We start from the raw sequence: 27396 nt of genomic DNA, 5'->3' as shown, positions 1-27396 counted from the left end.
AGTATGAAGAGCTTACTTCTTAACAATTATATAAGTGGCTTGCTGTGTTATAATAATAATAAACACAGTTTTTATATAGAGGACTAAAACTGGATGGATGTAAGGGTTTTTTCTCTTCTTTCTATCAGAGGTTGGTTTTGCTTTCACCTAAATTCAGTTCCTAAAAGCAGACTTCATTTGCATTAGTCTTTTCAAAGTTACCATACAGGATTGTAACCACTTTATTTTAATCAATCTGTAGCAACTGAAGAAAAATGAAAAAATTAAGCATGTTGTACTTTAAATTTGGTTTTATTTTGGGTAATTATTATTATTCATTTCTTTTTTACTTTGTGTTCTGTTTTGAGAGAATTTTACATTTATGCTTGTTTCATCCTCATCTATGTATATACCATTCCCCTCTCAAATTTTCTTCCACCTCTGACAGGGAGTTAGGTTGCTTGTATCAAAATTTCAACCTCGCTGTTCTCAGCAAAGTTACCATAGACAGTTGGTAGTTCAGAGATTCTTTAACTGTGTGTCTTTGATGTAGTTATTTTTGTGAGGAGTGATTGTATAGAATTTTTTCTCTACTCCCCGCCCCCCAGCAAACTCCCTAAAACTCCTTGTCCCCCTAACATTTCTGGAAATAGGTAGAACTCTCTGCTACCAGTGATGTTCAGATAAACTTCAGTGAAATGACTCTTCAGGAATTGGTGCATAAGGCTGCCTCCCGTTATTCGGATAAAATAGCTGTATGTTTTGATGAATGTAACAACCAACCTCCAGTTTATTACACCTACAAGACTGTGGTTAATGCTGCTTCAGAATTATCAAATTTTCTGCTGTTACATTGTGACTTTCAAGGAATTCGGGAAATTGGTCTCTACTGCCATCCTGGGATAAACTTACCCTCTTGGATTTTAGGGTAATATTTTTTAGAACTAAAAATTTGATATCTTAAAGTAAGATTATTTTCAACAGATATTCTGTGCTGACTCTGTACTTTGTTTCTTTAGAATTCTCCAAGTCCCTGCTGCTTATGCACCTATTGATCCAGATTCACCACCAGCATTATCAATTCATTTTATGAAAAAATGTAATCTAAAGTATATCCTTGTTGAAAAACAGCAAATTAATGTAAGTGTGGATATCCAAGTTGTTTGTTTGTTTGTATTTTTATGTGTTACATTTACTTTTCAATTGAAGGGGTCCCATCCCCTGTCTTGATTTCTAAATTCACTAACTGAGCAAAATTTCTCAGCACTGTTGACATTTTGGGTTGGGTGTTTGTTGTGAGGAGTGTCCTGTACATTACAGGATGTTTAGTAACCCCCATGGCCTCATCTAATAATTGCCAGTAGCACCCCCTAGTTGCAACAACCAAAATTGTCTTCAGACATTGCCAAATGTCTCCTGGAGGCACCCTCCACCCCGCATGCTCCACTGAGAACCACTGCTCAATGGCATGGACATATCTTCTAGCCTCATAATAATGTATTGTGCATTGTTTTGAATTTACTTTCTCTTTCCAAAGTTGTTTTTAGTAGGAAACTTTTATAATACTTGATACTTTTATCTTGGTGTATTTATGGCAACTTACAGTGGACAGCAACATTAAAGAACTGTATCCAAGCTTAGATTTTGAAAAAGAGATTGGCACTTAACCCAGACCTTTCTGGAAAACTAAATTTATTATTTTTTTTTATTTTTAAGTGACTGCCAACCAGAGATCTAGCCAAGAAACACTGCTTTAGGGGCAAGAATTGGTATTATATGTTAAGCAGGGTACCCCATGTTTCATTATTATTTCTTCATTTCTTGTTTATAAAATATTGTTTTACCATGGAGAAAACATTATAGAAACTATATTCAATTTAGCCTATTATTACCGATTACCTATATGAACCATTTTATATTGGGGGTAACTTAAATGCATTTTACCTATTTGTATATATGTGTGTGCATCTATATCTGTAATATATAGCAGTAAGACAATTCAAAAGTTTCAGATATTATATGGAGGCCTTCCTAGAGAATAATGGGTATTAGAGTAAGGCCTCCAGAAAGAGACAATAAAGTATTAATTTAGTTAATAAATATTTTCTAAGTACACATATATCAGTGTCTGGCCACAGTTTTCTCTTCTGTTCCTCACATTGGTTATTTGTTGATAAGTTAACAAGACTAAAATGAGGATGTGATCTTCATTTTTTTAACAACCTTGGTGAAAGTTTTATAGACAAGGTGGGTGGGTGGGAGAATTAATTGTCAATATCAAGCTATTCTTCATAACTACATATAGGAAGGAGTTGAGTACATAGCAGGAAACCCCACAGAAAGTACCTTGCTTCCTGTTCCATGATTTTGATGATGGTGTAAGTGTTCTTCCTTCACTTAACACAGGAGCAATCAGTGTATTTATTGAGCATCTACTGTATGCCCATGATCCACTAGAGTAGTGGTTTTCAGCTGGCCATGATTTTACCTGCCAGGAAACATTCTCCAATGTCTGGAGATATTTTTTATTGTCATGATGGAAAGGGGGTGCCACTGACTTCTAATGGGTAGAGGCCAGGGATGCTGCTAAAAACCCTACAATGCATAAGACAGTCCCCACAAAGATTTAACTGTTCCAGAATGTCAGTAGTGTTTAGATTGAGAAACTCTGCAGTAGAGACTGGGTGTTCGGGAGGGCATTGGTATGTGAAAGCAGCCTAAGATATGATTCTTGCACGCCAGTTGCTTATATAGTTGGAGAGAAAAGGTTAGTACTTCCAAGGTCTGCATAGTGTGATATTGCCCTAAGCGAAGTATACGTAGCCCAGTAGAGATAGGACAGTTTTAATGGAGGAGGATGGTTTTTGAGCTAGGTCTTAAGAATATGTGGGCCTTAATTTTTTTTACATTACAGGATATACCACACCTTACACCTAAAACCACAACACAAACACAAACAGAAAACTCCTGGTCCTGGGTTGTGATCTTTTCCTCTCATTTAAATTGATTTCTTTATTGTGAAAACTTGTTATGCTTCATTAAGCTGCTGCTTATCAACCTAAAAAGATATACTCTAAGGAAACTTCTGTATTAATCTATTTCCATCTACCAAATAACTGAGCCAGAAACTCAGCAATCTTCTCAGGCTCACTCCCTATCCAGAAAGTCATCAAGTCCTATTGATTCTTTCTTCATAGACCCTTTCTGTCTACTTCTGCTGCAACAGACCATTCAGGCCCATATAGCATATCTGAATTGTTATGAAAGGTTCATTAAAGGCTCTCATTTATCAGAGTCTTGCATATCAGTCTCTCCTTGACAAGCAAAGTCTAGCCTGTGCTACTGCCACTTTCAGTTGGATCCCATCACAGGTTAAGGTCTAAACTCCTTGGTGTTGAGTATACAGTTATTAAGGATTAGCATCTCATCTCCTATCAACAGCACTACTTATCTTCTCCATCTCCCCCAATTCTGCAGCTTATTGGAATGTTTACTGTTCTCCATAACACCAGCTTTGTCAGGTCAGATACTGTGTATTGACTTGTTTGTTTAAAGTACCCCTCTGTATTTGGAGAATAGCTACTTATAACACAAATATTACATATGAAGAATCAATCTCTGACCTTCCAGGCAAGTTAAGTTCAGCCTTCTCTGTTCTCATTCATGGTTTTTTTTTTTTTTTGATTGATTGATTGATTTTGGCTGTGCCGTGGTATGTGGGATCTTAGTTCCCGGACCACGGATCGAACCTGTGCCCCCTGCAGTGGAAGCATGGAGTCTTAACCACTGGACCACCAGGGAAATCCCCTGTCCTCATTCACATTTAAAGCATATTTCATTATCACACCACATTGCACTGCAGTTGTGTGTTTTTATGTCTCTATTTTAAAGATGAGTTTGAAAGTAAGCACCTCACTTTACTCTTGGAGGTTTCTCATTTATCTTTTTATTCTTGGATATATAGCAAGTACAGTTGACCCTTGAACAACTCAGGGGTTAGGGGCACTGACTTCTGCACAGTGGAAAATTCACCCATAACTTTACAGTTGTCCTTGGTACCCGCATCCGCAGATTCAACCAACCTCAGATATAAGTGGACCTGTGCAATTCAAACCCATGTTCAAAAGTCAGCTGTACTTAAAAAAAAAAAAAGCTATGTTGAATGAGTAAATGAATACTTAATATTATATATACTATATAAAAGAGAATGCCTTTTAACATATTAATGTTGTAAAACTTTGTTCCCCATTTAATATAGAAATTCAAATCTTCCTATGAAACATTATTGAACTATGATATGTTTACAATAGAACATAATGACCTAGTACTCTTCAGACTTCACTGGAAACATGTTGAGGTGAGCTTGATGCTAAATAATAGCATAAGACGAGAGACATATGAAAAAGAAAAAATGACAAAGAGTGTGAATTCTGAGAACAGCAGTGAAGAAAAGTCAGAAGAGCACATGGATGTGAGGCTAAAGCATTGCTTGGCCTATGTTCTCCATACATCAGGCACCACGGGGATACCTAAGATTGTCAGAGTCCCTCATGCATGTATAGTGCCAAACATCCAGCACTTCCGGTAAGTTCTATCCTTAGAATCCTTCTTCAGAACTTGTATTTTAGAGGGAAAAATGAATTTTGAAATACCTGTTATTTATAACTCTTGTTCCTAAATGGACAGTCCTAAGTACTTGGGTCTCTTGTTTCAGCTATATCTGAACTTTAGTTCTCTGCAGAGTAGGGCTTTACCTGTTTGATCCAGACTTGGAGCCAAACAACAATCAAATGATATGGCTGGAAGCTTTGCTTCTTAATTATTAGTAAGAAGAGAGGAAACATATTCCTGGCAGAGGTACCTACAGAAGTATGGGAGAAAGAAGGAGTTTGGCTTGCTAGAGTGCACTGGGCAGAGCTGAAGAGTGGGAGGGTAGGAGTCATATGACCTGAGGGGGCAGGCATCTGGTGTGCTCTGTTGGACAAGTTTGAACTTAATCCAAGGAACCATTAAAAATTTTTACATTTCATTAAGTTTACTCTTGTAGCATCGTTGAGTTGGTTTTACTGTTACGGGAAATGAGAAATCTCAAAGTTGAGATTCTCAACTTTTTTTTTTTTTTTTTTTTTTGCGGTACGCAGGCCTCTCACTGTTGTGGCCTCTCCCGTCGCGGAGCACAGGCTCTGGATGCGCAGGCTCCGGATGCGCAGGCTCAGCGGCCATGGCTCACGGGCCCAGCCGCTCCATGGCATGTGGGATCTTCCCAGACTGGGGCATGAACCTGTGTCCCCTGCATTGGCAGGCGGACTCTCAACCACTGCGCCACCAGGGAAGCCCAAGATTCTCAGCTTTTGAAAAAAGGAGGAAATAGAGGAGGAAGGGAACCAGAGGGGAGTAGGCTTAGAAAATCAGAGGAGGAAATAGAAATAGAAATGGAAACCTCATGGGACACATCTGTAATTTTATGTCATTATAAGTTTATGTAATTAAAAATTTTTTAGTAACCACGTTTAAAAAGTAAAAAGTGGGGAGTTCCCTGGTGGTGCAGTGATTAAGAATCTGCCTGCCAATGCAGGAGACATGGGTTCGATCCCTGGTCCGGGAAGATCCCACATGCCGCGGAGCAACTAAGCCCGTGTGCCACAACTACTGAGCCTGCACTCTAGAGCCCTCGAGCCACAACTGCCGAGCCCGCGTGCCTAGAGCCCATGCTCTGCAACAAGAGAAGCCACCTCAATGAGAAGCCCGCACACCACAACAAAGAGTAGCCCCTGCAGCCAAAAATAATTAATTAATTAAAAAAAGTAAAAAGTGAAATTAATTTTAACAATATATCTTATTCAGTATACCCAAAATATCATTGTAATATGTAATCAATATAAAAATTTAGTGAGGTACTTTACATTCTTTTTTTTTATTTTTTAAATTTTTGGCTGCATTGGGTCTTCGTTGCTGCACAAAGGCTTTCTCTAGTTGCAGTGAGCAGGGGCTACTCTTCGTTGCCGTGAGCGGGCTTCTCATTGCAGTGGCTTCTCTTGTCACAGAACGTGTGGGCTCAGTAGTTGTGGCTCGTGGGCTCTACAGCGCAGGCTCAGTAGTTGTGGCGCATGGGCTTGGTTGCTCTGCAGCATGTGGGATCTTTCTGGATCAGGGATCGAACTGGTGTCGACTGCATTGGCAGGCAGTTTCTTAACCACTGTGCCACCAGGGAAGTCCTACATTCTTTTTTATATACTAATTATTTTCAAAATCTAGAACGTATTTTATACTTAAACATCTCTGTGTGGACCAGTCACGTTGTTAGTGCTCAATAGGCACATGTATCTAGTGGTTACCATATTGGATGCCCAGGTCTAGAAGGAAGGAATGGTTAAATGCTACAGAGGTGTCTGTTGTAGTTGGCAATCTGTTTTTTGTCTTTGTTTTTAATATTTTATTTTATTTATTTATTTATTTAAATTTTTGGCTGCGTTGGTTCTTAGTTGTGGCACGCACGATCTTCATTGTGGCACGTGAGATCTTTTGTTGTGGCGCATGGGCTCTTCGTGTGGCTTGTCTCTAGTTCTGGTGTGCAGGTTTTCTCTCTCTAGTTGTGTGTGGGCTCTGTAGTTTGCTGCACACGGGCTTCTCTCTAGTTGAAGTGCGCAGGCTTAGTTCCCCCACCAGAGATTGAACCGGCATCCCCTGCATTAGAAGGCGGATTCTTTAACACTGGACCACCAGGGAGGTCCTGACAATCTGGTCTTTAGTGACTTCACTTCTCTAATTACCAGGGCTGAAGACAGTACAGGTTGGAGATAAGAGAATGAGAGATAAGGAAATGGAGACAACAAAAGTAAAGTGTTATTTTCTAGAAACTAGTTTTAATAGAAGAGAAAGGATTCTGGGAGGGTGTAGCTTTTTTATCTTTGTTTTTAGGTGGGAGAGACTTGTAGGCTGAGCATAAAGACCTGGTAGAGAGGTTTGGTTAGAAAAATCAAGTAGTAGGAATATGGTAAAGGAGTAGGATACTTTGAGATGGGAGGAGATGATATTTAAAATATTCTCTCTTCTTCAGAGAGCCTTAAAAGGATAAGAGGGATAATAAGTTACATAAATTCTTTATGTAATAAGGAATGTTAGAGGAAGTTGATGGATTGTAACTTTAGAAAGAAATAGGATGCAATGTCCTATGCTAACATTATGGGAAGTGAGGTGGGGATGGAGATATAGGCAACTTGAAGAGAGTGGAGCTGGTTTGGAATCTAGGAGAGGTGGGAGAGACAGCTGACTAAGAGGCACTGGGCCTAACAGGCAGGAATTTTCTGTAAGGTGAGAGTAAATACGTGCTCAATGAGGGATGAGGGGCTAATTTGTGAGTAGAGTGTACAAATTTCTTGATAGCTATTTTGTGCTTGAACTTAATGAAATCTATTTGCTTATTAAACCCTTTTTGGTTTACTTTTAGGTTCACAAGTAAGCAAAGTGCTAAATAATTGGATTCTGAAGGATGAAATGTTAAGATATCCAATTTAGAAATTGAAACAGTGATGTTAAATTTTCTATTTGATTTGGACTTAAATCACCAAGCTAGGGAGTACCAAATTTCAGCTGACTCCCCAAATGTTATCAGAATAACCTGTTAGTAAGATAAAGCTGAGTTTATTGCTTATATTGGTAGGAGAGAATGCTGCCTACCTCCAAGAGTATGATGGTCTCAGAGGGAGAAGGGCAGGATCTGATTTACTGAGATTTTGAAGTAAGTTTTTTTTTTTTTTTTTTTTTTTTTTTTTTTTTTTTTTTTTTTTTTTGCGGTATGCGGGCCTCCCACTGTTGTGGCCTCTCCCGTTGCGGAGCACAGGCTCCAGACGCGCAGGCTCAGCGGCCATGGCTCACGGGCCCAGCCGCTCCGCGGCATATGGGATCCTCCCAGACCGGGGCACGAACCCGTATCCCCTGCATCGGCAGGCGGACTCTCAACCACTGCGCCACCAGGGAGGCCCCGTAAGTTTTTTTTTAATTAAGTAATTTATTTATTTTTGGCTGCATTGGGTCTTCGTTGCTGTGCAGAGGCTTTCTCTAGTTGCAGCGAAGCAGGGGCTGCTCTTCTTTGCAGTGCGTGGGCTTCTCGTTGCGGTGGCTTCTTTTGTTGCAGAGCACGGGCTCTAGGCTCGTGGCCTTCAGTAGCTGTGGCTCGCGGGCTTCAGTAGTTGTGGCTCGCAGGCTCTAGAGCACAGGCTCAGTAGTTGTGGTGCATGGGTTTAGTTGCTCCACAGCATTTATGTATTTATTTTATTTTTGTCTGCATTGGGTCTTCGTTGCTGCGCGCAGGCTTTCTCTAGTTGCGACGAAGGGGGGCTACTCTTAGTTGCGGTTTGCGGGCTTCTCATTGCGGTGGCTTCTCTTATTGCGGAGCATGGGCTCTAGGTGCACAGGCTTCAGTAGTTGTGGCTCGCGGGCTCTAGAGCGCAGGCTCAGTAGTTGTGCACGGGCTTAGTTGCTCCGCAGCATGTGGGATCTTCCTGGACCAGGGATCAAACCCATGTCCCCTGCATTGGCAGGCGGATTCTTAACCACTGCACCACCAGGGAGGTCCCTAGATCTTTCAATACAGGGACTTAATTTAAGGATTGGGTAAGGTTTGTGATATAATAATGATGGATTGGTGGAAATAGCAAAGGAACTTTTGAGAAAAGAGGTTCAGAGAGTCTTGGGTTGTAAACTGTTTTTGATGCTTTTGTTAAAGAGATGATTTGGTTTTCATTAATGAACAGTAAAGTTATATGTAACTTCTGTTTTCTTGGTTTAGAGTCTCCTACAATAATAAAACTGTGCTAATGAAGACAATGTAAATAGTAAGTCCTATTAATATAGGCAGTAAACTCAGTAAACTGTGTGAGGATAAACCTTTTTTGTTTTGTTTTTTTTAGCTGTGACAGTACTACTCTCTGAAAGCAGATTATGGGACTTTGATTTGCTGTTTGTCTTTTGCTTTATTGTTTTAATAAGAACATGTGAGAAGAAATGTGTTGTTTATGCCCACAGGCATTTTACAAAGACAGATATGGTATCTTCTGTAGTGATAACATGGAATTGAACTTCCCTTAAAATATTTACTAATCTTTCTAGATTATGCCCAAAAAAAGAAAAAAAGCTGAATAGTTGCTCTTTGATAGCTGTGCATCAAATATATAGTCTTTAGTTGTATAAGCATTTGTGAGCTTTTAGTTTTTAAGGAACTATTTTGTTTTTTGTGCACAATTACCTAGTTTGATTGCAGAGTCAGAAATGAAATGGAAATTGAAAACTCCTTTTGTTTCAGGCAACCAAGAAAAGTAGCTCAGTGAAGTTAAAAAAAAAGTAAAAAAAAAAAGAAAAAGAAGTAGAACTTTTCTATTATTTTAGTGTGGCTTTTTTTTAAAGCCCCCTTTTTACTTCTGGAGCTTGATGACTTAAATATAGTACTCTGAAGGAATGCCCAACAAAACATATCCTTTTTATATATTTGTTTAGATTATTTATCTTGTTAAATATATTTTTGTAATCATATCTTAAAGAGAACTACATGGACTTCCCTGGTGGTGCAGTGGTTTAAACTCCACCTGCCAATGCAGGGGACATGGGTTCGAGCCCTAGCCCGGGAAGATCCCACATGCTGCGCAGCAACTAAGCCTGTGCACCACAACTACTGAGCCTGTGCTCTAAAGCTCACGAGCCACAACTGCTGAAGCCCTTGCACCTGGAGCCCATGCTCCGCAACAAGAGAAGCGACCACAATGAGAAGCCCGCACACCACAACAAGGAGTAGCCTGCTCACTGCAACTAGAGAAAGCCCGTGCGCAGCAACGAAGACCCAATGCAACCAAAAAAATAAAGAGAACTATAGTTATTTTTCTTGCTGAATTATCTTCTCAGTTGACCTTCTTAAAATAAATTGTTGGACAGACATCTTTTCTAATATTACATATCTTGAATATTCTGTTGAAATTAATACAGGAATATACAGTTGTAAAGTCTTTTAAAAATGATATTTAAGTCTATTTTTTTTTTTTTTTTTTTTTGCGGTACGCGGGCCTCTCACTGTTGTGGCCTCTCCCATTGCGGAGCACAGGCTCCGGACACACAGGCTCAGTGGCCATGGCTCACGGGCCCAGCCGCTCTGCGGCATGTGGGATCTTCCTGGACCAGGGCACGAACCCGCGTCCCCTGCATTGGCAGGTGGACTCTCAACCACTGCGCCACCAGGGAAGCCCCAGTACTATTTTTTTTTTAGTTGATATTTATGACTTTGCACAAGTTACTTAACCTCCCTGAATTTCCTTTTCCTCCATTTTTAAATGGTGTTAATAACCATATCTGCATCATAGGGTGGTTGGGAAAATGAGAAACAATAAGTTAGATATACAGCACCTAAGCCTCAGAAGTAGTAAGCTCAACATATATTTGTTCCATTCTATCTCTTTTCTTCTTTAAAATCTATCTCTTTTAACTTTTCCTATACTGAATACTTCTTAAGCTACGTTTTTTAAATTAACTTCCAGATTCTCCATGAATGCTTAACACTGCCCACTTTTGTTCACAGAATTGAGACCAAAAAAAAAAGATTTTCAGGGCTCAAGCATTATTGAAAGCTTGTTATAAAATATGTTCTCCCCTGAATTCTAACTAGGAAACCAGACAATATTTGTGAAGAATAAGTCCATTAAAAATTGAAGTTTGAGTGTAGCTTTTATCATACATTGATTTTTTTTTAGCTTACCTGAGACACAAATATATAATTAGATTAAATTATAATCAGATTTAGGGCTTCCCTAGTGGCACAGTGGTTAAGAATCCGCCTGCCAGTGCAAGGAACATGGGTTCGAGCCCTGATCTGGGAAGATCCCACGTGCCATGGAGCAACTAAGCCCGTGCGCCACAACTACTGAGCCTGCACTCTAGAGCCTGCACGCCACAACTGCTGAGCCTGCGTGCCACAACTACCAAAGCCCCTGTGCTTAGAGCCCGTGCTCCACAACAAGAGAAGCAACCACAATGAGAAGCCCGTGCACCGCAACGAAGAGTAGCCCTCGCTTGCCGCAACTAGAGAAAGCAGCACAGCAGTGAAGACCCAACGCAGTCAAAAATAAATAAAATAAATTTATTTAAAAAAATTATATATATATATATATATATATATATATATATATATATATAAAATTAGATTTAAAAACCTATATTGTTGGGGAAGAAAAACTTTTCCTCTACCCTCTTAAGTTCAGTATCTGGGAACCTGTGAATTAGACTGACCAAAGACAGATTAACAAAGAAAAAATGTTTATTTATATACATATGGGAGCTAACAAAAGAAATAGCTCGCTCATTGTAGGGGAGACAAACCTTTACCTTTGTCAATGAAAATTCAATTAACAAATTAAGAAGAAAAAAGGGAATTTTATTTGAGCCAAACTGAGGATTATAACCCAAGAGAGTCTCAGAAAGCTCTGAGAACTGTTCTGCCTGTTAAAAGTCGAAGGCACACTCATACATTTTCTGGACAAATGATCATACACCAAAATGACATACTGATATTTTACATAAAGTTCTCCAAAGATATATATAGTCCAGGTAAGCATGTACAAAGGGAGTTGCAAGTCATTATGACCCCCTACAGTGTTGGGAAAGAATGCTGTTCTTTTAAGAAGTCACATTGCTAGCATCAGAAGAAAGGGGGGAGAAATGATCTTTTTCAGTGGAGGAGGCATTCACATCTTTGAGGAGGCTTGGTTAATGTGTAATGCAGATGCACGCTGCACAGTTGGGAAGGAGGTGGGGGAGACCTAAACAGACACAGGGAATTTTATGTTTAAATTTTCTTGTCCCGCCTTAAGACGTAAATTTTATTTCATCACTTTTTACCCTCTTAGGGTTCTTTTTGGCTGGGTCTGAGAATTAGATTGACAAAAGAAAAGTCAACGGAAGAAAAGCATACATTTAAGTATAACAAGTTATATGTGACACAGGATCCTTCATAAGGAATGACCCAAAGAGATGACGAGACTATATTAGGTTAAACAAAGAGAGGCAGTTGCGGAAAAGTGACTAAACTGTGTGGGGAGGCTAAAGGAAGACAAGAATTATTTTAACCAGGTTTGTTTTGTATAGCGTTCTCTTGCTTTCAGCGTCTCATCCTTGATATTAAGAACATTACTTTCTGGTATAAGGAGGACATCTTTCATGTGGGAATTTCATCTGCCTTTATGAAAAACAGGAAGGTCAGAGTGTTTTTGTTTTGCTGTTTTTCAAGTGCCTTTAACTCAAAATGGTCAATATACCAGAGCTGCATATTTTGGGATAGCATGTTCTGAACTCCATCATTAAATGCTTAAAGTTGGGGCTTATCTACCTAACTTAGTAGGGGAAAGGGAGGGGAAGAAAGGCTTCTATGGGAAATACAAATTGGTTTGTTTAGGAAAGACAAAAGCAGATAAGAAACTTTGTGGTAATGTTGGCCTATGCGTATGAGGGTAGTTTCATCATGTCGTCAGGGCCATAAAACTCCCCAGTAGAGGGGGTTTATGGTGGGTTTACTCTTGGTGTACTTTTGGGAGTAAAAGTCACCCTGAAGATGGAATTTATGGTAGTCTCATTCCCCAGAAGTTTCTGCTATCAATCAGATAAGGGAAGCTCCAGGAAGGCTTCTTTCTGCATCTGTTGAATCCAAAATGTCTTCAGCTTAAAATAATCTTCATACCAACCCTGGGGTTCCAAGTGGGTGCCCACAATACCATACTTGAAGATATTTTGAACTTAAGGTAATCCCTGCTTTTACATAGAATGAGTTTTGTGTCTTTAAATTGAAGAGTGTTATAGGCTCATCGCTGACCATCCATGCTCTATAATACCCTTACCACATATATTCTGTTCTGCTCTTTGTTGAGTTACTGAGAGAAAATGCCATATAGTGGGAAAAGGGAGTCAGAGGTCTCTATTAATCATCATTCAATAAGTAGTATAGAATAAGTCAAGATTCTACCTGAAAAACAGAACTGGGAGTATATATCAGGGATCTATTACAAGGAATTGGCTTACATTTGTGGGGCTGGTAAGCAAGACTGAAGTCCATTGGGTAGACAATTAGGGGTGATTGTGAACAGACTGGAACCCCATGGGCATGTGCTTGTCCACAAGCAAGTCAGGAAAGAGGATCCAGGGGAAAGGGAGAGTAATTGCTGAACTAGCTAATTGCTGATCCAGCTGCTGTTTGGAGTCTCTTCAGAGAAGGCCTAAACACTCTCTTAAAGGCCTTCCAACTGAGTAAATCCAGCCAATGCAGGATAACCTCCTTTTTGATTAAAGTCACCTTATCAGGGACTTTAATCATATCTACAAAATCCCTTCACAGCAGCACCTAAGCTAGTGTTTGATTGAATAAATGGGAGAAGGTGTGTGTGCTATCAAATGACAGCTGTCCACCTTCTGTCCTCCAACTGTCTAGAGAGAATACCCCTTGTCTTCTACCCTAACAGGAAACACACTGTCAATAGAAAGGGAATTCTGAGGACTGTAATTCAGTCCAGTCAAGTTGACGCATCAGAAGGCCATCACATATGATAAAACACGTCATGGTAAAAAGTGGCTTTGCTTTAAATGGCTTTTAATCCTTACATTTATAAAGACGAGTTCTAGAATTAATAGCACCATTTTGGTTAAGAGAAAAAAAAAATCTGGCCAACATCTGGAAACTTAATGGTTGTAAATACTTCTTTAGGATATGTGTTTACTAAATGTTAGGCATTTCTCATAATTACATTCTGTTTTGCCTTAGGGTGCTTTTTGAGATCACTCAGGAAGATGTTTTGTTTCTGGCTTCACCTCTGACCTTTGATCCTTCTGTTGTGGAAATATTTGTTGCTCTATCAAGTGGTGCCTCTCTGCTTATTGTACCAACTTCTGTCAAAGTGCTCCCGTCAAAATTAGCTGCTGTTCTCTTTTCCCATCACAGAGTGACCATTTTACAGGTACATTTTAGTAGCAAATGAAATGTTTTGTTTTTAATTATTCAATATTTTAAGTGTGTTAGAGAATATTTTATATTCCTATAGCTCTTTACAATGGATTAATGATAATCTAGTTAGATTATCAAGGGCTGTCTTCCTGATGATGTCGCTTTTCGTTTGTTTGAGAATGAAAAAAATCAGTTAATTCTGTCTAGAAAATTATTTTACTATGTACTTTGTACATACTATAATAACTAAAGGAACTTTTACTCAAATCTGTTGGGATATGCCTCTCTTGTCTTAAAGTTTTGAGTTTATTGTGTTTCCCACTAAAAGCTGCTTTAAGTAAGTTAAATTATAATTGACTTAGAAATTTAGATTTTCTGATTTTTACATCAGTATGTTTTATTTTAACCTAAAAAAATATATTTTTTAAGTTTGGCATTTTTGAAGATTTAAAAAATATATATGTGGAAGTATGTAACTTGTACTCTAGCCTTAAGATATAACATTGCAAGTGGTTAATGAAACTAGAGAGAATTAATAAAATTATACGCATATCATGATAAATGAAAAATTTTTTAAATGAGACTTGAGAGGATGTTAAATTTCTTCCCAGAGACAAAATTTGATGCTGACTTTCTTTTTAGGAAATGTGTTTTTCATCCTATTAAAAAAACCATTATATATAAATGAAATGAGTATAGTAATGCAGTTTTGCTAGGTATCAGTGGTATAAATTCTCATCTGTTGGTGAATCATTCTATGAATCTGGGCAAGATTTTAATAATACAACTTTTATTTTCCTGTAAAATTCAAGGAGCATAATTTTTCAGGGAATATTTTTTAAGTACCTTAATAGTGTCTTATACCTCTTTAAATCTGACCCTGTTGCTTAATGTTAAAACACAATCTCAGATAAGTTTACTTTAGCAGTGGTTTTTAACTTTTCTGGGATCATAGATCCTTCTGAGAAATGGATACACATTTACTAACTCTGTTCCCAAAATACAGCAAATTTTGCATATAGTTTCATTGTGATTTTATATAACTCAATACATATTTACTTGGAATATTATGAGCAGATCACATTTGACTTGGTTTGAGTAAAGAAGAGAAGCACAAAAGCTGACAGGCTAACCTTTCTTTTGTATAAGACACATGTCTTGTAGTGAATTTTAGCTTTATTTTATTATCAGCATTCACCTTTTCCCTCCAGAGTCAATTTCTTACCAAATAATATGTAAGTCATCAAGGAGATACATATATATATATATTTTTTAAGAGCTCCTTGTACAGATTTTATTTACAAGTAACCTTGCCCAAACCTAATTGGATATTAAGCAAGGATCTTAAAAGCTCTCAAAGAGAATACATGCTACTAAAGTTTTGAAAATTGGAAAAAATAGAATATCTTGAGTTATTGCAGGGGAGAAAGGCCCCAAAGTGAGATGGACTAAGCTTTTAAGGAAATTAAGAACCTCTTTATCTCAGGAGTAAGAGTTTTCTCTTGCGAAGAAAGGGCCAGTGTTTGGTTTCTTACAAACCTAAAGTATATTTGGGAATTTTTTGCATACTCTGGGAAACAAAGTTATATTATTTAAACTTGATGCCTTTTAAAAGTGAAACCTTTTAGTTAGATCAAAATCTTAGGTTGCTATCTACCAAAGTGTCAACATAAGTGTTTTTCATTTTTACATAAATTTTTACTTAGACAATCTGGAATTAAACTATAACATTTTCTATCACTTTTTTCTGTTATTTGCTAAGTCCTGTTTCCCTATGCCTAAGATGATTTGGTAGCAAAGGATGTTGAGTTGTCCTGTGCCAGTAAATTGATCATTTCAGTTTATGAGTATCTGAAAAGTGTTACTATGCTTTACCTTGCTGAATATTCATAGTTGTGCATTCATTTGTAGAGTTCAAAGTTGAAATTATCCTTAACACTAGAAATTAGGCCAGAATGTTTCAGATTTGCTTTACTGAAAATGGAGAGCAGGACCATTCAGTTGTCATTTTGACAAGAGATTTTCCTTATGATAAAAGTCTTGGGGGCTTTCCTGGTGGCGCAGTGGTTAAGAATCTGCCAGCCAATGCAAGGGACACGGGTTCGAGCCCTGGCCCTGGAAGATCCCACATGCCGCGGAGCAACTAAGCCCATGCACCACAACTACTGAGCCTGCACTCAAGAGCCCGCAAGCAACAACTACTGAGCCCACGTGCCACAACTACTGAAGCCTGTGCGCCTAGAGCCCATGCTCCGCAACAAGAGAAACCATGACAGTGAGAAGCCCATGCACCACAACGAAGAGTAGCCCCTGCTCACCGCAACTAGAGAGAGCCTGTGCACAGCAATGATGACCCAACACAGCCAAAAATAAAAACAAACAAATAAATAAATAAATTTGTTAAAAAAAAATCCCAAAAAACTCTTGGTGGAACAGTTAAGAGCTTGATTTAGGATCATTTCAGGATAAATAGGGTGACCACTGTAATTTATTACCAAAAACTTGGAATCCTGAGAGTGAATGAAAGCACTAAATTCCCAGACAGTAATCTGGAACAATAAGTACATACTGGGATATAGGGTCATCCTACTACTTAAATATTTTGACAAGCCATGACCTTAAATAATCTCCCCAAATTAAAATTCAAGTTGTCCTTTTAGCTTTTATTGAAAGAAGCCATTTTAAAATCTTCATTCACGTAACCTCTGGCTATAGCCAAGTGAGGAGATTGGCAGATACTCTCCCCAAAAAGCAACTATAAAGCTGGACAAAATTGACAAAAATAACCATTTCAACACTTTAGAAATCAACTAAAGGCATATAACTATCTGAAATATGTTTATTTTTTTGTTTCTATTTTTTTAACAGAAATATGTTTATGTTTTTAAAAACTGCTGAATTTTGCTTTAGAAAAGGGAATCTGTGGCATTCTAGCCAGCAAGAAGGGCCTACAGCTCCAATAGCCTGAGGTTGCTATGGTGAGGCGGGCAAGCACATTCCTGACTGACCTTGAGGCTATGTGCATGCACATAAGAGACACAAAAGAGCCCATGGAAAATAAAAGCTGGATCAGACTTGAAAATGACCTAACTTTGAATGAGCTCGCCTATCCACACACAGATCCACCTATACAGACAATCTGTCCAGTCACTGGTTGACAGCTGAGCTATGCAGACATGAGGCGACACTTAGGAAGTAAGACTTAAAAATGAAAACAAGGGGCTTCCCTGGTGGCGCAGTGGTTGAGAATCTGCCTGCTAATGCAGTGGACACGGGTTCGGGCCCTGGTCTGGGAAGATCCCGCATGCCACAGAGCGACTGGGCCCGTGAGCCACAACTGCTGACCCTGCGCGTCTGGAGCCTGTGCTCCGCAGCAGGAGAGGCCGCGATAGTGGGAGGCCCGCGCACCGCGATGAAGAGTGGCCCCCGCTTGCCACAGCTGGAGAGAGCCCTCCCACAGAGGCGAAGACCCAACACAGCCAAAAATAAATAACTTAATTAAAAAAATGAAAACAAGAATATGTATTTTGGGATTTCCCTGGTGGTCCAGTGGTAAAGAATCCACCTACAATGCTGGGGACACAGGTTCGATCCCTGGTCAGGGAACTAAGATCTCACATGCCGCGGGACAACTAAGCCCGCATGCCACAACTACTGACCTCGCACACTTCAACTAGAGAACCTGCGTGTCGCAAACCACAGAGCCCACGCACTCTGGAGCCTGCATGCCACAACTAGAGAGAGAAAAACCCTCATGCCAAAACTAGAGAGAAGCCTGCACACCACAATGAAAGATCCCGTGTGCCGCGACTAAGACCTGATGCAGCCAAAAAAAAAAAGAATATGTATTTTAAGGAATTCCCTGGTGGTCCAGCGGTTAGGATTCCAAGCTCTCACTGCCAAGGGCCAAAAAAAATGTATTTAATTAATTTATTTTTTGGCCATACCACGCAGCTTGTGGGATCTTAGTTCCCCCACCAGGGATTGAACCTGGGCCACGGCAGTGAAGGTGCTGAGTCTTAACCATCAGATCGCCAGGGAGTTCCCAAATACCTATTTTAAAAGCCAACTGAGCAGTGACATCAGTGACCATACGGGGGAGACAATTCACATTTAACCCAGGCAAGTTACAAACAGAGAAATAAACAAGCAAATAAAAAACCAGCAACAAAACATTTCATAACGATAAAATGGTCAGTACATCAAGAAGTACATTGTTGGGACTTCCCTCGTGGCACAGTGGTTAGGACTCTGTGCTCCCAATGCAGGGGACCTGGGTTCGATCCCCGGTCAGGGAACTAGATCCCACATGCATGCTGCAACTGAGAGTTCACATGTCACAACTAAGGAGTCCGCCTGCCACAACTAAGGAGCCGGCAATTAGCAACTAAGGAGCCTGCCTCCTGCAACTAAGACCTGGTGCAAAATTAATTAATTAATTAATTAATTAAAAAAAAAGAAGTATATTGTTATATCAAGAACATGATATCTGCCTGAAAATAGAGATTCCAAATACATGAAGCAAAAATGGACAGAACTGAAAGGAGAAATAGACGACTCAATGGTTTGAAATTTTAGTACCCTACTTTCAGTAATTCATTGAAAAACTAGATAGAAATCAATATGCATATAATAAAGAAGACTTGAATAACATGATCAACCATATTCCATATGTAGAGCACTCCATCCACCAAATGCAGAGCACACATTTCCTAGGATAGGTCATATTCCAGGCTACAAAATAAGTCTCAGGAAATGTAAAATGTGTTGATGAAAAATTAATTAGTCAATCTAAGAAAGAAAGAAGGAATGTTCTGTGAGCCAAACTGAGGATTATAACCTGGCAGACAGTCTTTCAGAAAGATCTGAGGACCCTTCTGCCTGTGAGAAGTCAAAGCACAGTTATATACATTTTCGAGACAAAGAGTTATACATCAAAGTGACATATTGATAGTTTACATAGTCTAGATCTGCACATATAAGGCGAGTCGTGGGTCATTGTGATCCGTCACAGGATTAAGAAAGGAATGTTATCTTCTAAGGAATTACCTTGTTGGTTCGAGGAGAAATTTGCTTTTTACAATGTAGCAGGTATTTCTGTGTCTTCTAAGGTGGTCTGGTTAATGTATAATGCAGATGCACATTGCACTGTAAAGCGAGGGCAGTGGGGCCCAAATGGGCAGAGAGAGAATTTTATGTTAAAAAAATTTTTTTTGTCCTGCCTTAAAAATAATTTTATTTCATCAAATATGACTAAGTGGGATTTGTCCCAGGAATGCACATTTGCTTTAACATCCAAAAATCCACTGGTGCTATATACTAGATAAAGAATAATGAACAAAAAGCACATAATTATGTCAGCAGATGCAGAAAAATTATTTGGCAAATCCAATGCCAATGATTAAAAAAAGAAAGTCAACAAACTAGGAATAGAAGGGAACTTCCCCAGCATGATAAAGGATGTCTACAAAAAGACTACAGCTAACATTATAATTGGATAAAAGACTGAATGCTTTTACCCTAAGATTGGGAACAAGGCAAGGATGTTTGCTTTTTCACTTCTCTTCAACATTATTCTGGTTGTTCTAGCCAGTGCAATAAAGCAAAAAGGAAGAAAGAAATTAAGCACCCACACTGGACAGGAAGAAGTAAAACTATTTGCAGACGACATGGGGGAACTACTAGAACTAATAAACAAGTTCAGCAAGGTTGGAGGGTACAAGATCAATATGCAAAATCAACTATATTTCTACATTATAGAAAAAAAGCCCAAAAATGAAATTAAGAAAATAATTATATTCACAATAGCATCAAAAATAATAAAATAGGAATAAATTTAAAGAAGAGCAAGGCTTGTACAATGAAAACTATAGAACATTGTTAATAGAAATTGAAGAGCTAAATAAATGAAGAGACATTTCATGTTTATGGATTGGATGTCTCAATATTGTCAAGATTGCAGTTCTCCCTATAAATTAAACCCAGTCCCTATCAAAATCCTGATGGACTTTTTTGGGGGAGAAATTGACAAGCTGATCCTAAATTTTATATGGAAATTCAAAAGCTAGTCCTGATCCATACAATAGAATAAAAAGTTCCTATGGTCTGAGTGTTTATTTATGTCCCCCAGAATTCAAATGGGGCCTTTGGGACTGCTTAGGTCATGAGGGTGAAGCCCTCATGAATGGGATTTAGTGTCCTTGTAAAAAAGATCCCACAGAGCTTCCTATCCCCTTCCACCATGTGAGGACACAGCAAGAAGTCTAACCTGGAAGACAGCTCTCACCAGAACCTGACCATGCTGGCACCCTGGTCTTGGACTTCTATCCTCCAAGAACTGTGAGAAGTAAACTTCTGTTGTTTATAACCTACCCAGTCTACAGTATTTTGTTATAGCAGCCTGAACAGACTAAGACAAAAAAGAATGAATTATTGATATATACAACATGAATCACAAAGTATTTTCACTGAACATAGAGTAAAAGATGCTAGGTCAAAACAATACATATTGTATGATTCCATTTTTATAAAATTCTAGAAAATGTCAGCTGATCATCAAGTGACAAAAAATAGATCAGTGGTTGTCTGGAGGAGAGGTCTAGGTGAAGGGAAGAATTACAGTGGTACATAAGTGATTTTAGGGTTGAAGGATATGTTCATTATCTGGATTGTGGTGATGGTTTCACCGATAATATATCTCAAAATTTGTGTTGTACACTTTAAATATGTATAGTTTATTGTATGTCAATTATATTATCTTAATAAAGTTGTTTTTTAAAATCTTTATTCATTGTTTTGCTTAGGCACTTCTTAACACTTTTATTTACTTTTTCTACATAGAAATAATGGGAAAGGAAATGTAAATTCATTTTATAGATTTTTGTCCTTTAAACCTTTTTGTCTAAACTGCATAATGAAACATAATTAATATTTGCTTTTTTTTACTGAAGCAAAATTTATGTCCACATTAAAAAGGTAATGCTGCTTCAGTAGTGTTCCAAATATGATTTGCCATTTAATAAACACAGCCTTAATTTCCTTGTGAGCTCCCAATGTTAAGCTTTGGACTAATCACTACAGTGTGTTTTTTTTTTTTTTTTTTTTTTAAAGTGAAGGGAAAGAAATAATTTATTTTTAATGTATCTACAGGCAACACCGACATTGCTTAGAAGATTTGGATCTCAGCTTATCAAGTCAACTGTTTTATCAACCAATACTTCTCTTCGAGTACTGGCCCTTGGTGGCGAAGCATTTCCATCATTAACTGTTCTCAAAAGCTGGAGAGGAATAGGCAATAAAACACAAATATTTAATGTTTATGGTATCACAGAGGTATCAAGTTGGGCGACTTTTTACAGGATACCAGAGAAAATTCTTAACTCTACTTTGAAGTAAGGGTTTCAGTTACTTCAGGGTAGGGTAGAGAGAAACTTATTTTTCCAGTATCTTAACACAAATAGTATTTTTGGTAGGCACTGGAGTAATATTTTATAAGCACTATTTTATCTAGAATTTTAAGCTGGGAATCCAGAACCTTTCTTATTTTAACTGGTGCTACAGATCCTGCTAGAGGTTTTTGTAACTAAACAGCAATGAATAACATGATAACTTTTCCACCTAACCTTTTCCTCTTGTCAATCTTTGAATTATAACAAAAACTTTTTTTTTCTTTATTTGGTACAATGTGATTTAAATACACTGGTAAATATTCTATTCAAATGAAAACTTTTAAATTTGGTTTGGGTTGTTGTGTTTTCATAGATGTGAATTGCCTGTACAACTGGGATTTCCACTGCTTGGAACAGTAGTTGAAGTCAAAGATACTAATGGTTTCACAGTTCAAGAAGGCAATGGCCAAGTATTTTTAGGTTGTTTTACATTTGTTGATTGGGAATAATTTCTTTTTTTTTTTTTTCAAGAAAAAATATCTGATGTGTCAATTTTATTCTTTCCTCAATTATTAAGTCTAGTATTCTTTTCAGTGATGGTAATTTTTAATCTCATCCTCAGAGTCATGAAACATTTAATTAGTTACCATAATTATTTCAGATAACAATGTCTAATACTCTAAGAGAAGATATAAAAGTAATTTAGAAACTGTAAATTGGTTGTTTGTATTTCTGTTTATAGCCAAAATTCTATTTAATTAGTATTTTAAGAATGTTTTTAATCACATGTATTTTTAGAACTAGATTGTGTTTCATCCCTTTGCTTACTTTACTAAGGTTCTTATTGTATATAATTTTATCAGATAACATTTAAAAGTGAGTCCCCTTTTTTATATAAATATTCAAACTTTGAAACTTAGTAACTGAGCTTTTGGAGATGTTCTGATTTCATGGTTTTTAATATATTTTCCATGAATTTAAAAAATTACATTGTTGTTTATATCTTGTGAAGGTGGCAGAAATAGAGTATGTTTTCTTGATGATGAAGTGACAGTACCACTTGGCACAATGAGGGCCACAGGAGACTTTGTGACTATAAAAGATGGAGAGATATTTTTCTTGGGACGAAAGGACAGTCAGATCAAACGTCATGGCAAACGTCTTAACATTGAACTTGTGCAACAGGTAGAACTGTTTAAATATTAAATATCTATTAATATATGTAGGTATTAGAGGCAGCCATAACTACTTTTCTGTTCCAGGGTTCTCTGTCAGTATTATTTAAACCTAGAAGTATTATTTAAACAGTAGAAGATATGGATAATTCATTGTGCACTTTATTCTCAGCATGAAGAGTTGTTTTTTAAATAAGTGACAAAGTGGATTTTGATAACTGAAAATAAGTTGACTTATTTTGCTCTGGGAGCTATTATTTTTGGAAAACATTAAGAACCCTGTGTGTTGGTAATAGTGATAGTAGGAAACAATTTTTTAAAAATCTCTAGTGAATTCCAGATTTTAATTTGGCTGTATTGAATGCAGAGTATTTAGGAAGTTTGTTTTTAAATGTCCTTATTGGCAAATTGAGATAATCTCTCTCATAGGTTGCTGAAGGTCTTCAACAAGTGGAATCTTGTGCAGTTACATGGTATAATCAGGAAAAATTAATTTTGTTCATGGTGTCCAAAAATGATTTAGTAAAGGATTACATCTTTAAAGAACTGCAGAAGCATCTTCCAAGTCATGCAATCCCGGATGAGCTTGTGTTGATTGATTCTCTACCATTTACATCTCATGGTAAAATAATTTGAAGCAGCTATGTTTCAGTGCCAAATGATACTAATTGTATTAACTAGTTTAAAGGCCACTTAAATCCTTATTATTATAAGTAATACTAATATATATTGTGGTAGACCCTCTGTTAAATACTTTGTATAATTAACTCATTTTATCTCCAGAAACTCCTGTGAGTATGTGGTATTATTCCCATTTACTGATGTGGAAAATAAGGCTTAAGAGGTTAAATAATTTCTCCAAAATCACATTGCTAGTTAGTAGTAGAGTTGAAATTCTGTAGGACTATTTGACTTCAAAACATGTGCTCTTAATCACCATATTCTATTACTTTCCCAGTTTCATCTTTACTTAATATTTCAGAATGTGGTTATTGCTCAGTAAATAGTACCATTTCTTTAGCTTTTTAAATGAGAGCAACATTAGCCCCTCCTTTCTTTTTTTTTTCTTTTATTTAAAATTATTTATTTTTTGGCTGCCTTGGGTCTTTGTTGCTGCGTGTGGGCTTTCCTTTTATTTTTTCTTTTTTAAAAATTATTTATTTTTGGCTGTGTTGTGTCTTCGCTGCTGTGTGCAGGCTTTCTGTAGTTGCGGCGAGCAGGGGCTACTCTGTTGTGGTGCACTAGTGTTGGGGTGCACAGGCTTCTCATTGTGGTGTCTTCTCTTGTTGTGGAGCACGGGCTCTAGGCTCGCAGGCTGCAGTAGTTGTGGCTCGCAGGCTCCAAAGCACAGGCTCAGTAGTTGTGGCGCACGGGCTTAGTCGCTCCGCGGCAGGTGGGATCTTCCCAGACCAGGGATTGAACCAGTGTCCTCTGCGTTGGCAGGCATCGGATTCCTAACCACTGCGCCACCAGGGAAGTCCCTCCTTTCTTCTTATCTGCTACCCATTACATTCTGGGTAGCATGGGACTGTCTTCTTGATTATTGATTCTGCATGACAAACTATTATATAGGATTTCTAACCTTAACAATGAAAAATGTGTGTATTGTGACTAACAAAGACATGAAGGGGTCAAGCTGAAATTTAAAAATTGTTATTTCTCTTTTATATTAAGGCAAAATTGATGTTTCTGAGTTAAATAAGATTTATTTAAACTCCATAGACTTGAGATCTGAGTGTAAACTCAATGGAAAAGAGGAACTTTGGGAAAAATTGCATCATTTGTGGAAGGTACAACTTTTAAGATACAAATTTGTTATTATCAGGAGGTTGTTGTATATCTTCAGGGAATGTAGCATCCTAATAAGTCTGATAAAATTTTCTAAGAATACTACTGCTGTGCAGATGTTAAGTAGTATAGCTTTGTTTTATTCAATTTGTATTCAAATAGGGTTAGTTAGGTTCTCTACTGCAAGACTAGATTAAGCTCCCTATATAGAAATTTATTGGAAGTGAGGTAGTCATAAAAGGCACGAGTAAAAAAAAAAAAAAAAGGCACGAGTAGACAAAACCTCTCTTGACATAACTTTTCCCTAAGATGGTCAGTCAAGTGCAGTAACACTTGTCAGAGTTGAAAAAATAGCCGAATCTTGCCTGTACCACAATCTGTGGTATAAAGGCTTAACATAATTATTCCAGAAGAACTTTCAGTAACAACATGTATGTTTCTGCTTAAGGGAATTTATATATATATATATATATGTATGTATATAACAATTAAAAACTTATTTTAAAATATATATTTTATTACCTATGATTTACAGGTCAGTATAATTTTTCTTAGATAAAATTTGGAGTTTTCTAAAGGGTTCTAACAAGAGGATGTAACTGTATAATCTTGTCTGAAAATAGATATCTAGATAAAAGTAATATCCACTTCATTTTTAGATTCTTGGAAAATAATTTTGGTTTATGTGCAGTTAGTGAAAATAATTATTCCCATATTATAGAAATATCAGATATTGTTAATATCTGATATTAAATCAGGTGTTTTTATAATTCCATTCCCTATTGTATGGGTAGAAAAACTGCTCTAAAGGGAAGTATAATTTGCAGTTCTAGGGTAGTTCGTGACAAAATTAGTAGCATAATAATGGTCTCCTTTACTATACAGAAAATAATTTTAAAATTTATTTAAATTGTTAAAAAATTTATTTTGTGTGTGTTTTGTGTTCATCTCATTAATGTAGTTACCATCATCTATATATTACCTTTAAATGCTGAATTCTTTTGGTTTTAGATCTTTAACTTCACCATATTTCTCACTTCTCTAATCTGTAGTCTGTTCTGAGTCTCTCAGAAGACCCTTTGAAGGTTCCTGATGAGTCACTCTTCTTAAATAGTGGAGGAGATTCTTTGAAGTCCATACGGCTCCTCAATGAGATTGAAAACCTTGTTGGCACGTCAGTACCTGGGCTTCTGGAAATTATTCTTAGCAGTTCTATTTTAGAGATTTACAATCACATCCTTCAAACAGTGTTTCCAGATGAAGATCTGACATTTAGCAAGAATTATGCCACAAAAAGAAAATCCAGCGATGTTAATCAAGAGGAAACCAGTGGAAAATCTTTACATCAGGAATCTGTCATGCCTTTAAATTGTGACGAGATCAATGCTTTTATTGCACTGAGCCGAGGGAGTCAGATTTTGTCTCTGAATACTACTAGGTTTTTAACTAAGTTAGAACATTGCCCTTCAGCTTATTCTTCTGATTTAATTTCACAGACTAACATTCAAAATATGAAAAGCTTAAATCCTCCAGCTCTTATTGGGAAGCCAAAAGATATGTCCTGTGTTGCAAAAGTTTCTGAAGAGGAAACATCTGTGATGGGGGCTGAGAAAATGGAGTTTCATGTGAGGTGGAGGTCAGACACAGGCAAATGTGTGGATGCTTCACCTCTGGTTGTAATACCAGCTGTTGATAAGTCATCTGCAACTGTGTACATTGGCTCGCATTCTCATAGAATGATGGCTGTTGATCTTTACTCTGGAAAGGTGAAATGGGAACAGATTTTGGGAGATCGCATTGAATCCTCAGCATGTGTATCTAAGTGTGGAAACTTCATTGTAGTGGGTAAGTTTCTGAATTTGAGGTTTATAGAGTTAAATTTAATTACCATATGGTAATGCTAGTAGGGCCAAGTTAAATTTTAAAAACCTATGTATAGTAGGTTTGGTTGCTGTCAAAGAATAATAGTTAACTACATGCTGATTCACAGTGTGGGCCTTGGGTCAGAGTTTCTGGATTTGAAGCTAGCTCTAAAGCTGTTACCAGCTCTGTGACCTTCAACGAGTTGCTGAACTTCTTAGAACTTCAGTTTTCTTATGAGTATATGGGCATAATAAATAAAACATGGTGCTGCATCACAGATTATCCCCAGACTTAATGGTTTAGAATAATAAACATTTTTTTATTGGGATATAGTTGCTTTAATAAACATTTATTATCTCACAGTTTTTATGGGTCAGGAATTTAGGAGGGGTTTAGCTGAAAGTTCTGGCTCAGTGTTTTTCATGTGGCTGCAACCATCTGAAGCCTTGACGAGCTGGAAAAATCTGCTTCTAAGATGGCTTACTCACATTGCTGCAAACAGAAGACTTCAGTTTTTGCTGGTTTTTGGCAGGAAGCTTCAGTTTCTTGCCACATGGGCTTCTCCATAGGCTGCTTGAATGCCCTCACAACATGGAAGCTAACTTCCCTCAGAGTGAGTGACCCAAGAGAGTGATTGAGGAGGAACGCAGTACTTTTAGTGTCTAAAGTTGTATACCATTATTTGTGCTTTATTCTATTAGAAGAACATCATTAAGTCTGGCCCACACTCAGAGGGAGGGGAATTAGCTTCACCTGTTGAATATCTCTTTGAGTATCAAAGAATTTGTGGATATATTTTAAAACTACCACAATAATCATAGAGCTTTTGAGAGGATTAAATGAAATAATTGCTTGTGAATCCTTTAGTACATTGCTAGGGACAGGCTAAGTGCTCAAAGAGTAATAGTTAACTACATGCTGATTCACAGTGTGGGCCTTAGGTTAGAGTTTCTGGATTTGAACCTAGCTCTAAAGCTATTACCAGCTCTGTGACCTTCAACAAGTGTTAGCTACTACCTTCTACTCAGTTTCATTAAGGTGTAGGTGACTTTTACTTTACAAAGATATGGGGGTCTAGGCGTAATGTCTCCTCAACTACCACTCTCTTTTTACCCCCCAAACTACCTCAAGTTTTACTTCAGTGCTCATGGCATCCGTTTACCAAAGCTTTTCAGACTAAGTGCTTAGGAATATATCTCCCTACTTATGTTAGCCTGGCTAGAATCTACTTGAATCT

At 37.6% G+C, this 27396-nt stretch overlaps 1 protein-coding gene across 2 annotated transcripts in view; it reads left to right on the top strand.

The window, feature by feature from the left end:
* Positions 1–662: 662 nt before the first annotated feature.
* AASDH (aminoadipate-semialdehyde dehydrogenase) overlaps positions 663–27396 on the top strand; it is a gene marked incomplete at both ends in the record, with an annotated part of 32779 nt that continues 6045 nt past the window's right edge. The window contains 10 exons of one of the 2 annotated variants that reach the window (XM_079716829.1): positions 663–907; positions 999–1119; positions 4238–4563; positions 13766–13958; positions 21095–21336; positions 21707–21813; positions 22346–22518; positions 22938–23130; positions 24183–24298; positions 25349–26141. In XM_079716829.1, coding sequence (XP_079572955.1) covers positions 678–907; positions 999–1119; positions 4238–4563; positions 13766–13958; positions 21095–21336; positions 21707–21813; positions 22346–22518; positions 22938–23130; positions 24183–24298; positions 25349–26141 — 2494 coding nt within the window. The remainder of the gene's footprint in view (positions 908–998; positions 1120–4237; positions 4564–13765; positions 13959–21094; positions 21337–21706; positions 21814–22345; positions 22519–22937; positions 23131–24182; positions 24299–25348; positions 26142–27396) is intronic. The other variant, XM_079716830.1, reaches the window with a different exon arrangement.

The sequence above is a fragment of the Hyperoodon ampullatus genome, assembly GCF_949752795.1.
Source record: "Hyperoodon ampullatus genome assembly, chromosome: 1".
Taxonomy (NCBI): domain Eukaryota; kingdom Metazoa; phylum Chordata; class Mammalia; order Artiodactyla; family Ziphiidae; genus Hyperoodon; species Hyperoodon ampullatus.
This window is presented reverse-complemented; position numbering and strand designations above follow the sequence as displayed.